Here is a 16,242-nt window from a genome sequence, read left to right on the forward strand (position 1 = left end):
TTTTTTTTTTTTTTTTTTTGTTATTCTTTTAATTAAATCCAATTCATCTTATATAATATTTGGGGAAAAAAAACTATAATTTTATCCCTCAATTTTAGGGCAACCCGTCTTATATAATATTTGACTTTCCAAGGTTTATTAAATTAAATTAAATTATTTTTTATTTTATTTTTATTTTAGGTACTACATATAAAATAAATAAATAATGTAGGTGGAATAAGAAAAATCAACTATTGAGGGAGTCCTTATTGTAGGGATAATAATTAAATGCATAGAATTGGTGGCATGTTCGAACATAGTGTTTATTCATGAAATGAGCCCCTAGATGTGTACATTGAAATTCATTTTATTATTATTTTTCAAATAATTTTATAACAAAAATTATTAAAATTATATATATATATATATAAGTCATCTCCAAAATAAATAAATAAATAAAAACATTCAACCATATTATTAAAGACAAGCTTGAAAATTTGTAAATATCTCAAGTGACTTTATACAAAATAATAAATAAAAATTATATTTGAATGGTTCATGTTTATTTGGTCTGCCGGCTATTGAAATTTGTATTAGAAAATTTATTATTATTATTTTTTTAAAAAAATTAATTTTATAAATATATTTTTATTTTTTGAATTTATGTAAGAATTGAAATATTTTAGTCATCAAATTATTTTAAAAAAAATCATTTTGGACATAATAACATACTTTTATTTAATATTTACTCATCCAATACCATTTTATAAACAATATCCAGTGATTATTTTGTTTAATTCAAGAATTGAAAATAAATATTTTAAGACTTTTGTTTAATTCAAGAATTGAAAATAAATATTTTAAGACTTCTAAAGCTTACCGATTTAAAATTCAAACTTGCATATATAAAGTTGTGAATTATGGTATCTTTCTTAAATAAAGTTAAAACAAAAAGAAAAAGACGTGACAATGTGGTCATCTCATTTTCAATTATCTTCGTCATCTACAACAACTTATATTGTTCACTTTAAATCTAAACTCAAACCGTTTCAAGGTGAGATGAGAGGGAGGTCCATTTTTGTGTGGCTATCAAATTGTTAGCAGATCGTTTCGTTGTACCCTCCATTTTTACAGCTCTTCAAACCTTAAGAACTCAGGAAGATGTGTGAATAAACATGTATACGACAATAACATGTAAATCGAGTAAGGGTTCACAATAGATATTTAATTAAAAAAAAAAAAGCTAAGAACAGCAACTAACATAATATAACCTGCGAAGTTTAAGGGCTATATCAAAACATTAATACAATTTAAGTACTAACATAAACAATTTAAGAATTTATGGACCAGAATGGAGAGCACAAAAATCAAATATATTGTAATCTAGTTGATTTAAAGACTTCTAAACACTCAAAATTTAACAATTTCTTAAACTGAGATGGGTGTGATATTCATTCACATTGATCTAATCAAGTAATGGAGGTCCCCAACATTATTTGTAGCAAGTGTATTAAATTATAGATCTTAATACCAAATGGGGCAAAAACATGCTTTAGGTTCAAGCCTTCTTTTTGTTACGAAGAATCTTCATTATATGGCAACTTGCAAGGGGCCAAGCGGTCTTTGGATTTATATTGGCCGAGCATTTCAGAAACTGTTCTGCAACGACACTGGTTTCCTGGCCTGATTACATCTCCATAAACAGCCATTTCAATTATGTCAAGCTCCTTATCTGCAACAAAACATGCAGTCCAACTATATCATATAAGGATGTAAGAGAGAGAAGGGAAAAAAAACACTCAATGATGGAGAAGGTGAAGGATGGAGTATTATCAATTATTCTAATATAGTCTAAAATCTTAATCACCATGGGACATCCTAGTAGTAAGTCAAGAGAGTGCTGTATAAGGTTATTCGAGATGTGCATGAATGTTAGTCTTATTGAAACCAAGTTCCCAAGTTGAATATGGAAAGGGACAATGAACTAAGAGGTAATCCATGTGGTCCTCAAAGAATTCCTCCCCAGAATGCATTATTTCAGCTTTAGGTACTGATCAAGATTCATAGAACCTGCTCTATTCCACATATGCACAGCAATGAATATCTCTACAAAAAGTTCATAAGATATTTCATATTCTGGGTGGGTGCACAGCATGATTTGAATTCATAACCCCAACAAGGGGAATGCAATCTATGTAGGTTCTTCATTTGTGTTTCAAATGACCAAAAGTACAAGCATTCTTTTGTTTGAATCATAAACTACCACCAGCAATGATAGCTAATATGAAACAGGACAGCATATAGAATTGCTAAAGCAATTGAAACTTCACTTTCTAGCACTTTCCTGAAAATTAATGATGTTTCCGGATCACTTCCCCCCAAAAGCCACGAAGTACCGTCAAAAGATGAGGAAAGCAAAACAACCAATCAATATAGAAATTACAAATTTTGAGCGACCATATGATTCCGTAAAAGCAGATAAAATTATAGCCTTTATAGAGATAACAAATTTTGAGCGACCATATGATTCCGTAAAAGCTTATAAAATTATATAGCTATATATGTGGGGCAGCTAGGAGAAAAGTAAATTGATGCTAGTAGCTACATTCGAACGGGAGAGAATTCAAGAACAAACCAACAGAAAGGTGAATTAAATAGCCATTCTAAACCAATGTTTCACTTGTCGCTTTAACAAGCATGAATTTGATAAGCTCTTACCTTGGAATAGTACAAAGGGATAGTTTATGGAAACCTAAATTGTTTAATCTGGATGTACGATCTATAACAGTGAGATTTCACAAGTTTGATTTCGTGCAACTTGGTATGAGTAGCTCAAGAACTAGCAACAGGATATTTAAGATATGGAAATTCAGACATCATATACAAGTTCGATTATTTAGTCTCGAACCCTAACAAGTGTTACAAGACTAAACAGAAGAGCATGGACTGAAATAGACAGGGAATTGGGGCAGAATGAAAAAGTACCAGTGAACTTGACATCACATGAATAGCCTTTCAACTGAGACGTATCAACATCGTCTTTATCCGATTTGAATCTGTTTACTCTCGTCTGAAGAATCTGGCAATTATCCGCCGTGGATTCGCCGCCTGCGAATTTCATGACAACCAAAGCTAAGCCATAAATTTACTGCAATCCACAACGGAAACGCAACAGCAACAGCGAAATTTCCCATATCGAACTCAGAAACCATTAACCGGCTAGAGGCGAAGAGAAGCAAATCAAATTTACCTTTTGAGAAGGGGACTATGTGATCATACTCGAAGCAGAGGCATCCCTGGCAGTTGCAGAAGCGCTTGCAGACGACATTACCAGCGGCGTCCTTACGCCAGCGCTCGGGATGTCGTCCGGGGACAGTATCGGCCTTGGCCCAACAAATGGCTTTCGCTTTTGTGTCGAAAAATCTAGGCCGTTCGTTCCCATTTCCGGAGCCACTCTGTCTAGGTCCGCCGCGGGAACGAGTCGGTGACGGCGAGCTGGAAGTAGCTTCCATGGGAGTTTCGACGCCGTCCGGCGGATCGGACATATAGAAGCCGGAAATGGGAAAACTGAAGACGTGCGATCATTTCCTGCTCATTAAATTGTCCAAAACGCCGATGGCGATTTTCCCTTCTTAACCGAGCCCAATATCGGACGGCCCACCGCCCACGAGAATAAATTTGAATGGGCTGGGCCGGACCACAACAGGCCTGTTGAATTTGGGCCGAAGAGAGCATCCCGGCAAATCCCGTGGATAAGAAAATTACATAAATTGCTACGAAAATGAGGCAAGTTGTGAAAAATGTAAAAATAAAAATAAATAAATAAGTGGAGTATTGCAAAAATATTTATTGTTTGTTAAATTTTCCAAATTGTATTAAGTCTTCTCTTACATATTAGCTTCTTGTATACATAATTTTAGTAGATTATCTTCTAATTCCAAGTTATAAATTTCTTGCTAAACAATATAAAACCTAAATCAATATCTTTTTCTATCAATTATCTCAATAAAATTGAACTTTTCAGCCTCATTTTCAGCCTCATTCACATTTTAGCTACATTTTTATAGATTCATTTCCAACTCCAAAAAAATAAACGAATTAGGTTGAATTGGGGTCATATGGACCGAGAGCATGTTTGGCTTGTGCCCCATACATAAGAGGCTAACCCTAGGGTTCATCTCGAGCTTAGGGAACTTGATCTTCCACCCTAGTTTTCCTTGTCTGTTTTATTTGGTAGATCTACTCTCTTAACATTCATGTTGGACTCTTTGTCTCTTAGTCTTCAATGTTTTTGTATTTGTGTTTTTATTTATGGTCCAATTTTACCTCTAACATTAGCCCTACTCCTTAGCTAAGATTTGTGATTTGACTTTACTACCATGCATGGAACTCAACTAAATGCATGGTACATTCTCCGAGACACTTTTATTTAACTCGGTTATTTTTCCTTTGACATAATATACTCTAGAAAGATGAAAATCAATTTATTAGGAGTTAATTTTAATGCTTCAAAATAGTATTCAAATTTTCTCAAGGATTATCATCAATTCATCACATGAATCACGGGGATATCCTTTCGGAGGGGTAAAATTTTCCTTTGAGTTCATGAACTTATCACATGAATCACGAGGATATCCTTTGGGAGGGGTACGATTTTCCTTTGGGTTCATGAACTCATCACATGAATCATGAGTATATCCCTTGGAACAATTTATAGAAGATGGAAAGAAGTGCGTGATAAGAGGAAATGAAGGTGAGAGCGTTCCAAGCTCAAATGTAGATTCTTACTAGAAATGACTTCCATTGGTCGCACCTAAATCTTGTTCAACTTTACAGATGGTGTCTTGATTGATCAAACAAGATTTTGGTAGATGAATACTGGAAGGAGGAACTTGGAGGATCCCAAACTGGACCAAGTCAAATTAAACTGGCAACAACACATTGATCTTGCAATTGATGTGGCACGAGCACTGGTCTATCCTCACCATGAATGTTTTCTTTTTGTTTTACATCATGATGTTAAGGCCAGTAATATTCTGCTCGATAAAGATAGTCAAGACAGGTGACAGACTTGGGCTTGACTAGAATTATAGACATGATAGACAGCCATGTGAATACCATGTTGGCTGAAACCATTGGTTATGTTGCAGCCGAGTATGGACAAACATGAAAAGCTACGATAAAAGGCAATGTATATAGTTTTGAAGTTTTGAAGTTTTGACAATGAAACTTGTCGCAAGACGAGCACTCAACGAAGGGGAAGAGTGTCTAGTCGAATGCACCAAAAGGGAGATGGGAAAAGGAAGACAAGGGTTGAGTAGGGAATGGTACCAATTGAAGTTTTGAGATCAGGCCTCGTTGAGGAGGTCGATGAGATGTGTGAACTTCTCAAGATCCGGGTGAAGTGCACTAAGCAACACCAGCAAGGCCAAATGAAGTTCTAGCTATGTTGATCAACATAAAAGGCATAAGAGGAGATGAAATTAGCTATAGCTTCTCCTCTCCATCCTTGTGATGAAGATTTTGGTTGAAGAAATGTGAATAACCTAAAGTTGTTCATACTTTCATAGGCATAAGATATGGATACCTACACACTTTAATTTATTGCCAATCATTGCCAATCATCTTGGAAACAAAAGCATTCATCATTTACAAAATGTCAATAAAAAGATAAAAACGTTTCCCAAGTTGGTTTAATAAGAGTTGTAAGGCAAGTTGGTTTAATAAGAGTTCTTCCTTACCTATGCAAACACACACTATAACATACTAAAACTTTTGAAGTAATTTGTCACATCAAGAAAGTAGATATACATGCATCTATATGTAAATTCTTGTTCTTAGATCAAAATAATAAAAAATGATCTTTTTCACGTTAGAAATAAAGTTAGACTTATAAATCAGACAAGACAACCACAAATCTCTTATAGTAGTGAACTTCTGTACATGCACTTACCATAAGGTTTTGATATCAATTCTTGATGGATTATGGTAAGTGTGAACGTAAGTATTAGAGAGTGAATATTGATACACTTAATTTTTTAAAAAATATAATTTATTATCGTTGCTATATAAACAAAAACCAATTCTCCATACTTCATACACCACCTCTCTCCTTGATTTCTTCTCTCTCTCCTCCATCTATTAGGACCAATTCCTCATTTTTTTCTCACTTTTTTAATACACTTTATCCTTTGATATTTTTGAGACAAAAGTGCAAAATTTAAGAATATTTTTTTTATTAATTTAGCCTTAGATTATTTATTCTTATAGCGAATCTATTTTGTTTATTAAAGACCGAGTGGGAAATATGTAAATCATTGCTGCCTTGAATCCTAATTGAGATGTGACTAAAAAGAAAAGGAAAAAGAAAAAAAATTATCCTAAAGTTGAAAAAAGAAACTAAAAAACATAAAAAGATCACTTGTTGTGGAATGGAATAATGCAAGAAGGACGATCTTTTTTTTCTTTTTCTTTTTCTTTTTCCTCACTCATTGTTCGTTAATTTCAACCTTCTTAGTTTGAAATTTAATATTTACAATTATGCATATTACGTAACAAAATAACACAACCCTCAATTTGAAAATTGAAGAGAGTTCCTCTAATCTATATAACATAAATCACAAACAAACTCCTAAAATTTGTTTATAAAGTTGAGAAATAAGATATGAGAAGTCACAGAAGAATAAAAGTGAAGCAAGACATTGAAAAGGTTAAAAAAGGAAAAAAAGATCCAAAGTAAATTAATTAACTAATTAATTAAATTATCCTTGTAATTTGTTTAAAAAATACTTATAAATTTTCAAAAGTTTCAATAATAAACTTTTTAAAATGTCCCAAAAAAACTCTTGCCATTAATTTTGAATGGAGACGGTCAGTGTTATGTTTAAAAAATACTATTGAACTTTTAGTAATGTTTCAAAAATAACTTGAAACTTTAAAAAGTTTAATTAATATCCTTCACCTATTTAAAAAAATTGAAAAACATCCTTAGTTCGTATTATGTTTGAAAAATACCCATAAAATTTTAAAGATAGCATTCACACCTTCGACCTTCATAAAAAAATTCAAAAAAAAAATTTATCGTCGATATATAGACAAAAATCGTCTATAGATACCTTATAGATTATTTTCTTTTTAATGTTACTTTTGAAAGTTCATTAATATTTTGAAACATTGTACTAACCATAGGATTTTTTTGAAGTTTTTAAAAACTTTAAGGTGTTTTTCAAGTTTTTAAAAAGGTTTAAGGTATTAAGAAAACTTTTGAAAACTCGAGGATATTTTTAAACGCTTTTGAAAGTTAAAAGAGTATTTTTGAATTTTTTTTTTTTTTAAAGATAAAAAGTGTTTTTAAAACATGTATCAACTATTTTCATGCCAACTAAAACTAATCATCAATGTATTTTTTAGTTTTTTTTTTTAAATTTAAGGGTATTTTTGAGGTTTTTTTCTTTTATTTTTTTAAGGTTTAAAGGTACTATTGAAACTAAAAAGACAAAGTGCTACTTGAAGGGTATGTTCATTTTTATTTATTTGTACAATTTGTCATCTTTTTTCAGGAGGAAAATGATGTCAATTGCAAAAAGAAACTTTTATAGCAATTGGCAAGTAATAATTAAGATAGGCAAATAAAATTTTATGAACATTGCTTGCCGTTTCCATAATTGGATGTGGCCTAAGCTAGAGACAAAATGAGCTAGAGAGGGAAGGAGATTAGGAAGATAAGGAGTGATTAAAGGGAAAAAAAAATCAAGAATTGAAGTGTTTGGTGCAACTAATTTTCAATCAAAAGAACCACATAGCTCTAGAAGCAATAATTGGTTGCCCATTTTCATACACATAATCTGTACCATTTCCTCTCAACTTTCCTTTTCTCCATTGCAATCATCAACCATTTAACTCTGTTCTCTACAATGTTTTTGTCTTTTTCTTTTCCTTTCTTTTATAATTTTCTTAAAAGCAACTTTTGAAGTTGAGTAATCCAAACCAGATACTTTACACCAAGCTATTTGAATAGCTTTCATGGCCTAGGGGCAACCCTTAGCTCGTAAGCAGCTTAGTTTCTACTTCATGAGGTGAACAGAAATCCCCCTACCTTCTTCTCCTTCCATAATTTCCTATTCTCTTGGATAGACTTATACTTGTGAGACTATCATAGTCGCTATACAACCATACCCCTTTATCTATGAATCTTTGAACCATAAAAAGTATCAAATAAGTCTCTAGACTTTCAACTTAGTGTCTAATACACTATTGAACTCTCAATTTTATTTCCAATAGATCTCGTTAAATATTCTAGATTTATAAAACATAAATCGTTATATAACATAAAATTAAAGGTTGGAAACATACTACACATGAAATCTTAAGGACCAAACAGATGTTTAGGAACTTTTAAAATTCAATGATTTCTTAAACACAATGTATTTAGAAGCTTGTTAAACACTAAGAAACTAATAGAACTTTTAGAACTTTTCAAGGGTAAGCTCTATCGTGAATTAATTTATTATCCACTTTTTGAAACTCCTAGTTTCTTTTGACCAGAAAAGAAAGAAAGAATAGAAGAAAAAGAAATAAAAAGAAGTAGAGGGAATGGCTGGGGAGATAGAGGATGTTGAAATGGAAGAAAAGAATGGGCGTTTAGGTGCTGGGAAAAGGGGAAATGGAACAAGATTTGTCATAAATTTCCCCAACTTCCATCGCAATTTCCGGGATTTGTATAACGTGCCTACACCCTCAGTTTCTCTCCCTCCGCCCTTCACAACAATTCCTTTTTCTGTCTTGATTATTGATGAAGTTGAGACAACTGGGTTATAAATTTTTTAAGAAAAAACTAAACTAATCTTGAATCATAAGGGTGGAAAAGAACTACCCCTCGACTAATTTCTCATTTGTTCATAAATATTATATAAAAGAAGAAACAGGAAGTGGAATCGTTATCTAAAGAGTCTTCAGAGTTTAAAAGTGTTATGAAAGCTACCTCAAACACTTGTCCAAAAACACTATTCTGCATGTGCCTTTTCAGCTATCAAAGTTATCTTTTACTGTCTTAATTTTGAGAAGAAAAAGCAGCTTTAGCTCGACAAAAAGACATATTAAGCCCACCCGGTTAAGAGTACTCTCAAATATAGCTTAAAGAACCTACACTAACACAGTAGAAACATATAATTGAAGTAGGAACAAGGGTCCAAAAGTCGCACAACCTTCAAATTCAAAATGTTGAAAGAAGTTGAGGTATAGAGAAGTGGAGAGACATGGCAAGGCATGAGGTGTAGCAGCAGATAGGTGATTTGAAGCCATGAATGGAAAGATGGAGACAAGCTTGCCCACACTTCACATGCCTTAATTACTGTTTTATCTTTTTATCAAACACCTCAAGTGCACATCCCACTATCATCATCAAATTCTTCCCTATCTCTCCTCTCTCTCTGCCCTAAACTGACTTCTATAAATTTACCGCCCAACCGAACACAGAGGTCACAACCACAAGCAGAGAAAAACAGATCACAGAGAGAGAGAAATGGAGAGTCGTTCTTACGAACCTGAGAAAACCGCCAAAGACGTCTCACTGCATGAACTCAGGGACAGGCTCGCAGAGTTCGCTCAAGTGCGAGGATGGGAACAATACCACAGCCCTAGAAACCTGCTCCTAGCACTTGTAATTAATCAAACAAAAAACACATTGAAGTTAACTTCTCAATCTCCAATTTCGACCTAAAAACAAACAAAATCAGTACATATACGAGGAATAATCTGAATCTTACATGTTGCTCTTTTCGATTAATGAATTGCAATTCCTTGCAGGTTGGCGAAGTCGGAGAGCTATCGGAGATATTCCAGTGGAAGGGGGAGGTGGAAAGGGGGCTGCCGAACTGGAGCGCGGCGGAGAGAGAGCATTTGGAAGAAGAGCTATCCGATGTGTTGCTGTATTTGGTGCGTCTGGCCGATGTGTGTGGCCTTGATCTCGGCCATGCCGCGCTCTCCAAGATCGTAAAAAATGCGAACAAGTATCCTGTAGCCGCTTTCGCTCGCGCGCTGCCATGAACTTCGCGCCGTCCTTTCTCTGCTTAGTGATTTTGGAAGTCCGGAAAGACTTTAAATTTTGTATTTTCAATAATTTTTGCTTCTTATTTTGTCCTTCAATAAATTTTAAATGTTTTGTATTTAGAACTTTTTATTTGATTTTTAATTTTAAATTGGAAGAACTTAATATATCATTTTTAAAAAAAATTTAGATTCAAACGACTGTCGGAAGCCATTCATAAATTTCAACTTGTTCCAATAATATAGTCGGATGTTGTTCTAGTCTAATCGCAACCAACATGGAGGATTTTACAGTGATCTTCATCAACAGTTTAATTGATAATATTTATTTGGATAGTTTATGTCTCGGTAGTGGTCAGAGGTTGCTGTAGTCCACGTCCTCCAACCACAACCAACACGGAGGGTTCTACAGTGGTCTTTAACGTTTCAGTAGCAACAATCTAATTGATAATATTAATCTAGATAGTTCATGTTCCGACAGTATGGTCAGACATTGCTAAAGTCCATTTCCACCCTACCAAAACAGAGGATTCTACAACAGTATGGTCAGACGTTGCTGTAGTCCACGTCCTCCCACACCTTAGCTCCAACCACAACTAAAACAAATGGTTCTACAGTGGGCTTTAACGTCTCAACAACAACAATCTAATCGATAATATTAATGTGGATAATTCATGTTCCAACACAAGTGGTCAAATGTTGTCGTAATCCACATCCTCCACACCTCAACTCCAATCACAACCAACCTAGAAGATTCTATAGCGATCTTCAACGTCTCGACAACAACAATCTAAGCCTATTATAATCTTTATTTATTATGGAATAATAATTTTTAAAAAATATATAAAATACAATATTATAAAATTAATGGGTCGAATAATAATTATAAAATTTATATGATGTCATTTTAAATATCTAAGTGATATTTTCTTGTCAAATTAGATTTAAAAAAAACTGATTACTTTAGATAATTGAAATTAGATATATTAAAATAAAATTAATCAAAATATAAAGTATTTAAAGAGTAAAAATAATAGTTAAAATTAAAGATTAATTCAAATGGCTACGGCTGCTTGTAGACCCTCTCCACCGCCGGGCCGCCGGCTTCAAATGTTGAAACCAACCGGAAACTGCATAATTTGAACTATGAACTGGAAACTATAATCCAGACTGTCTTTAACTGAATATGAAAATGGATCTCAGGCTTCTTCCTTTCTCATTTCGTTTGATTCGAAGGGCTCGACTCCAAGATACTTGTACGATCTCGAACTTGGATTTTTTAGCGAACCAGTCACAAATATCGAGATTTGTGCATACCCGGGTGATGAATCTTCCGTCTCAGGGCGGTATTGAGAGAAAGATTCCTGATTGTCTGGATGCCCGCCGCAAGGAAGGCAATGACATGCGGAGCGACGGATATTTCCTCATGAAACTCATTGAGGACTCTGTTTCGAATAATGGGTTTGAATCTATTGCTCTTATTTTCTCTAAGTTTCGTGGTTCTATTAATTCTCAGATTTGTAACTCGATGATTAGGGGTTATTTGGATTCGAATGAGCATTTGAATTCACTTATCATTTTTGCTCACATGCATAAATTTAGCATTCTGCCTGATTCTTCTACTTTCCCGGCCGTTCTTAAAGCGACTGCACAGCTATGTGATATTAAACTTGGAAAAATGATACATGGTGCTGTTGTTCAAATGGGTTTCATTCGCGATGTCTACACAAGCACGGCTCTAGTGCACATGTATTGTTCTTGTTTGTCTATTTCCGATGCATCTCAGCTGTTCGACGAAATGCCTGAAAGAAATTCAGTTACTTGGAATGCGCTGATTACTGGTTATACACATAATAGGAAATTTAGGGAAGCTATCAATGCTTTCCGAGGAATGCTGGCAGCTGGGGCTGAACCGAGCGAGAGAACCGTGGTGGTAGTTCTATCTGCTTGTTCTCATTTGGGAGCTTTAAATCAGGGAAAGTGGATCCACGATTTTATATATCAGAATAAGTTGAGACTGAACGTGTTTGTAGGAACTGCACTTATTGATATGTATGCTAAATGTGGGGTTGTTGAGGAGGCAGAGAAGGTCTTCGAAGAAATTAGAGACAGGAACGTTTATACATGGAATGTCTTGATTTCTGGATATGGCATGAATGGCCAAGGCAATGCTGCTTTGCAGGTTTTTTCTAGGATGTTGATGGAAAATTTCAAACCAGACGCGGTTACCTTTCTAGGTCTCTTGTGTGCATGTTGTCACCAAGGTCTGGTCACAGAAGGGCGTCGACAATTCATAAGCATGAAACAACAGTTTGGACTGCAACCGAAGATTGAGCATTATGGGTGTATGGTTGACCTACTTGGTCGAGCAGGATTGTTAGAGGAAGCTCTAGAGTTAATCGAATCCATGAGCATGGAGCCGGATCCTATCATTTGGAGGGCTCTGCTTTGTGCTTGCCGAGTCCATGGGAATACAAAATTGGGTGAATATACTATCAGGAGACTTATTGAGTTAGAACCAAACAATGGGGAGAATTATGTCTTGCTATCAAATCTATACTCGAGGGAACGGCGGTGGATCGAAGTAGGAAAGTTGCGAGGAATGATGAGTCTCAGGGGGATTGAGAAAGTCCCTGGTTGCAGTTCAATTGAAATAAACAATGCAGTTCATGAGTTTACTGCATCAAATGACAGAAAACGAGAATTCAGTGCAATATATAAGCAGTTGGATAATGTGATGAAGAAACTGAAAGAGAATGGTTACGTTACAGGCACTGACATGTCTTTGTTTGATATTGAGAAAGAAGAGAAAGAACACTCTGTGATGTACCATAGCGAGAAACTTGCTTTGGCATTTGGTCTCTTAAACTCTCCTTTAGATTGCACCCTAAGGATAGTGAAAAATCTGAGAATTTGCTCGGATTGCCATGAGTTTTTCAAGGTCGTATCACTTGTCTATAAACGATATATTGTCGTTAGAGACCGAAACCGTTTCCATCATTTTTCTGAAGGCGTTTGTTCTTGCCGAGACTACTGGTGAACATTGAATTTGTTAGAACGAATTCTTCGGCAGTGCTATCTCGAGCAGCAGCTCAGCAATATTGCTTGTTTTCGCATTATGTTCACTTATTTCTGGACTTGCCATATGCTCATTCATGGTATTCAAAAAATGCAGAACTTCTTAACATTAGAATATGTCATTTCCATCAACCAAAATCACTGGAGAAAGCTTGAACTTTTGGTTGAAATGAGACATATTTAGCTATTCAACTAAGACTATTTGTTCTTGGATTCAATTCAACCAATTGCTGAAGCTTTTTGTGGTTAGCTGTAATGCATATCTTCCTTGATTCCTTCAAATTTGCCTGCCTGCCGAGGTGTCTTGTTCACTTCTTGGCAATATAGTGTCACCATCTTACTGTAGAAATCCATATCCATCGACTGCAGCAACAAAAAATCAGCACTTGAATGCAAAAAACTGTAAGCTTTTGCATCTTGAATCTGTTCTTCAATGAATAGCTCTTTCTATATTTTTATTATATATGGTTGGTCCCTCATTCATTTTATTCATGTTAGGAGCTAGTGTAAGTAGAATGACTCGATATTGGCTTAGTCTGGCCTGACGACTCCTTAAGAAACTGAATCATGAAAATCGACTAAAACCAGTTATCTCAATTATTTTTCCATTTGCATTCTACAAAATCGAACCCATTTGTGTGTATTACTCAATTAGTTCATCTTATGTTTGATGTTCGACTTACTTGTGCCAAGAAAGTACAGAAAGGATCGGTCGGAGGAGCGAAAGCACTGGTGGAAAGGTTAGATTTTGGCTTTGTTGTTGAGTTGATAGAAGGCAGTAGAAACGGAGGAGGAGGGAATGCAGCAGCACAAGGAAAGGAACTGGAGCTGGGAGCCTTTGAATGAGTGTGAAGTAGTCCCATATGAGCTGCAAGCAGTGACATTTGAAGCTGCTGCTGCTGCTGAATTCCTAGAGGCATGACCATCTGCGGCACAATTGATCTGATACTGTACATGAACTGAACTTGTGCTTGAAGTTGCTTCAAATATTGAATTGTGTCATCCAAAAGTGAAGCTCTATCCATCTGTGAAAGGAAAAACAACTCTTTAGCTCTCTCTTCCTTTGGAATTGTCTATTAAATATCTCATTAACGATTCGAAACTATAGAGATATTTGCCTTACGAGTTAGATTTGTGTGACTCGAGTTTGAAACCGAGCATACGTTTTATACAAGAATTCGCTCCATTATCTTGGATTATAGATTTTCTAATCTCCACATACCTAAGCTTACTAAACCCTACAATGACAAAATAATTCATGATTCCAACCATTTTCTCACCTTACTCCCGTTTGGCACCAACTTTTGCAAATCTTTCATCTTCTGGTTTATTCGGTCTCTTCGTTTCTACAAACGAGAGATCAGTTAATTCAACCCTCGAGTAGCATGACACAAAAACGTTAACTTGGTTCAAAGTTTCTTACTCTATTAGACCGATTGTGATTAATAGCCGCTCGAGTTCGTCTGATTGAGCTGCTCCCATCCGCTTTCCCCTTCATATTATGATCATCCTCCTAATTCAAACAACAAATCAAACCGTCAGTGATTGTCCACTAAAACAGAATTCAAAGATTGATAAATGAAAGTCTCATATCGGCTAATTTAGGGAATGATCATGGGTTTACAATCGAATACTATCTTCATTGGTATGATATCTTTTGGGAAAGCCCAAAACAAAGCCACGAGAGCTTATGTTCAAAGTGGACAATATTATACTATTGTAGAGAGTCATGTTCATCTAACAAAGATCCAACAAAACAAGTTTCATAACAACAAAGACCTTGTGCATCACGGAGCCATCATCTTGAGCTAAGTCTTCAACGGAATCATCGGTTTTGAAGCTCCCGTGAGATTCCATGGAAGCCCAACTCATCAAAGCTTCATTTTTGCAATCTGGGTTGGATCGAGTCCATTTCCTTGACAATGAACTATGAACAATGGACTCGAGGGTATCATCAGATTGGCTCCACGAGTGGTTAGTTAAAGGCGTTTGGAAAAGCACCTCCACATGGGCATCCATGGCTGCTTCTTGCTCATCCCCTCTCGCACATGGCCGTCCATACTTGGGCCTGAATCACAGGAATTCACCCAAAAAAAAACAACATTATGGATGGTGGGTTTGAAAAGCCTTCACTTCAACTAACTAAAAAAGTTATAATGACCGATAATTGAGTGCTTACATAGGGTTCCAGTTGGGGACTGTCCAGTGGCTCATGCTCATAGTACGCAGAAGAAGGTATAGGTACCCAGGTGCAGGAATTGAGGGACAGCTCTTTCTTTATCTCTATCTCTGTGTGTGAGGGTATGTGTATATAATGCGAGAGATTGGGGGTTGATAGAGATGTCACAGTATGAAACGGAGATGGCTGAAACAGTTCTTTACTTGTTTGGACCACTCTCCATCAACTCTTCAAACCCTTTCTTTCCCACAAGGGGTGTTTATGCTCCTAGCCCTAGTTACTGTAGCTATCACTGACCCTTCAAAAAATATATATATATATGTATGTATTTTCTTTGATTTGATGATTGATGTATAGATTAATCGATTGAATTATGTTTCGGTTAGTAATACTTGAGTGGTAATTAACGGATATCTATTTTTTTCTCGTTAATTTTGATAGAATTTAACAACGAATTTCAAAATTTTAATATAATATATACTTTAATTAGTTAAATCACGGGTCTAATTTAGATCTTTCGAGTAATTAATGTCATCCAAATTACTATAGCTATAAGTTTGATAGACTTTTATAACGATAACTCAAACGAGTTAATATTAGAGATGTTTGATGGTTATGTCTACGTTCCTATCACTTATTTCAATTTTCGTTATCGAAATGAGAATCGAATTCTTCGGTGAAAATTTTCTTTGTTATTTGGTGAATTATTTTATTTTTGAATATCTTTTATATTAAAAAAATATAAAATATCATGATATATTTAATAATATTTCTTAAGCATAAATGTAATATAATATTTTTATCAATAACCTACTACCCTACAAAACCCTAGAGAACTCAAATAGTCAAAATAGGAGACGTGTCTTTACGAGTATAACTCAAATGAAAGATGTTACTTATTTCAACTTTAATGGAGGTTCGATCTTCTAGCTCCTAACTCCTCTAATAAACACGATATAAAA

General features: G+C 34.9%; 4 protein-coding genes and 1 long non-coding RNA gene across 6 annotated transcripts; 2 read left to right on the forward strand and 3 right to left on the reverse strand.

Moving 5' to 3' along the window:
- Nucleotides 1-1,269: 1,269 nt before the first annotated feature.
- On the reverse strand, nucleotides 1,270-3,685 carry LOC111441065. The gene is made up of 3 exons (XM_023077973.1): nucleotides 3,230-3,685; nucleotides 2,965-3,087; nucleotides 1,270-1,711 (listed from the first exon to the last, which is right to left on the reverse strand). The coding sequence occupies exons 1-3, from the start codon at nucleotides 3,522-3,524 to the stop codon at nucleotides 1,554-1,556; spliced, it is 576 nt and encodes a 191-aa protein (XP_022933741.1). The 5' UTR covers nucleotides 3,525-3,685; the 3' UTR covers nucleotides 1,270-1,553.
- Nucleotides 3,686-9,165: 5,480 nt separating this feature from the next.
- LOC111441067 lies at nucleotides 9,166-9,835 on the reverse strand. The gene is made up of 2 exons (XR_002710070.1): nucleotides 9,744-9,835; nucleotides 9,166-9,634 (listed from the first exon to the last, which is right to left on the reverse strand). It is a non-coding gene; the product is annotated as an uncharacterized LOC111441067 (long non-coding RNA).
- On the forward strand, nucleotides 9,432-10,142 carry LOC111441066 (dCTP pyrophosphatase 1-like). Of its 2 annotated transcripts, none has more exons than XM_023077975.1 (2): nucleotides 9,432-9,637; nucleotides 9,784-10,142. In XM_023077975.1, exons 1-2 carry the CDS (start codon nucleotides 9,500-9,502, stop codon nucleotides 10,021-10,023), a joined length of 378 nt encoding a protein of 125 aa, XP_022933743.1. In that variant the 5' UTR covers nucleotides 9,432-9,499; the 3' UTR covers nucleotides 10,024-10,142. The 2 variants fall into 2 exon arrangements, with proteins under 2 accessions (XP_022933743.1, XP_022933742.1); XM_023077974.1 differs by having other exon boundaries at nucleotides 9,453-9,667.
- Nucleotides 10,143-11,085: 943 nt separating this feature from the next.
- Nucleotides 11,086-13,085, forward strand: LOC111432395 (pentatricopeptide repeat-containing protein At4g21065-like). Its single transcript, XM_023069261.1, has one exon. The coding sequence runs from the start codon at nucleotides 11,210-11,212 to the stop codon at nucleotides 13,061-13,063; it is 1,854 nt and encodes a 617-aa protein (XP_022925029.1). The 5' UTR covers nucleotides 11,086-11,209; the 3' UTR covers nucleotides 13,064-13,085.
- Nucleotides 13,086-13,184: 99 nt separating this feature from the next.
- LOC111432404 (transcription factor UNE10-like) lies at nucleotides 13,185-15,410 on the reverse strand. Its single transcript, XM_023069272.1, has 6 exons — nucleotides 15,281-15,410; nucleotides 14,881-15,169; nucleotides 14,525-14,614; nucleotides 14,382-14,447; nucleotides 13,785-14,126; nucleotides 13,185-13,464 (listed from the first exon to the last, which is right to left on the reverse strand). Exons 1-6 carry the CDS (start codon nucleotides 15,319-15,321, stop codon nucleotides 13,348-13,350), a joined length of 945 nt encoding a protein of 314 aa, XP_022925040.1. The 5' UTR covers nucleotides 15,322-15,410; the 3' UTR covers nucleotides 13,185-13,347.
- Nucleotides 15,411-16,242: the final 832 nt, after the last annotated feature.

Source organism: Cucurbita moschata, unplaced genomic scaffold (genome assembly GCF_002738365.1).
Source record: "Cucurbita moschata cultivar Rifu unplaced genomic scaffold, Cmos_1.0 Cmo_Scf00003, whole genome shotgun sequence".
Classification (NCBI taxonomy): Eukaryota; Viridiplantae; Streptophyta; class Magnoliopsida; order Cucurbitales; family Cucurbitaceae; genus Cucurbita; species Cucurbita moschata.

What these genes read in the sequence shown, in the direction of transcription:
- LOC111432404 (XM_023069272.1), bottom strand. Translation starts at nt 15,321, where the DNA reads ATGAGCATGAGCCACTGGACAGTCCCCAACTGGAACCCTAT. An exon ending in ATGGCTCCGTGATGCACAAG is followed by an intron (nt 14,615 to 14,880) that starts GTCTTTGTTGTT and finishes TGTTTGAATTAG; the next exon opens with GAGGATGATCATAATATGAA. An exon ending in TGGTGCCAAACGGGAGTAAG is followed by an intron (nt 14,127 to 14,381) that starts GTGAGAAAATGG and finishes TTCCTTTCACAG; the next exon opens with ATGGATAGAGCTTCACTTTT.
- LOC111441065 (XM_023077973.1), bottom strand. Translation starts at nt 3,524, where the DNA reads ATGTCCGATCCGCCGGACGGCGTCGAAACTCCCATGGAAGCTACTTCC. An exon ending in CATAGTCCCCTTCTCAAAAG is followed by an intron (nt 3,088 to 3,229) that starts GTAAATTTGATT and finishes TGAAATTCGCAG; the next exon opens with GCGGCGAATCCACGGCGGAT. An exon ending in ATGTGATGTCAAGTTCACTG is followed by an intron (nt 1,712 to 2,964) that starts GTACTTTTTCAT and finishes GTTTTGTTGCAG; the next exon opens with ATAAGGAGCTTGACATAATT.
- LOC111441066 (XM_023077974.1), top strand. Translation starts at nt 9,500, where the DNA reads ATGGAGAGTCGTTCTTACGAACCTGAGAAAACCGCCAAAGACGTCTCA. An exon ending in AAACAAAAAACACATTGAAG is followed by an intron (nt 9,668 to 9,783) that starts TTAACTTCTCAA and finishes AATTCCTTGCAG; the next exon opens with GTTGGCGAAGTCGGAGAGCT.
- LOC111432395 (XM_023069261.1), top strand. Translation starts at nt 11,210, where the DNA reads ATGAAAATGGATCTCAGGCTTCTTCCTTTCTCATTTCGTTTGATTCGA.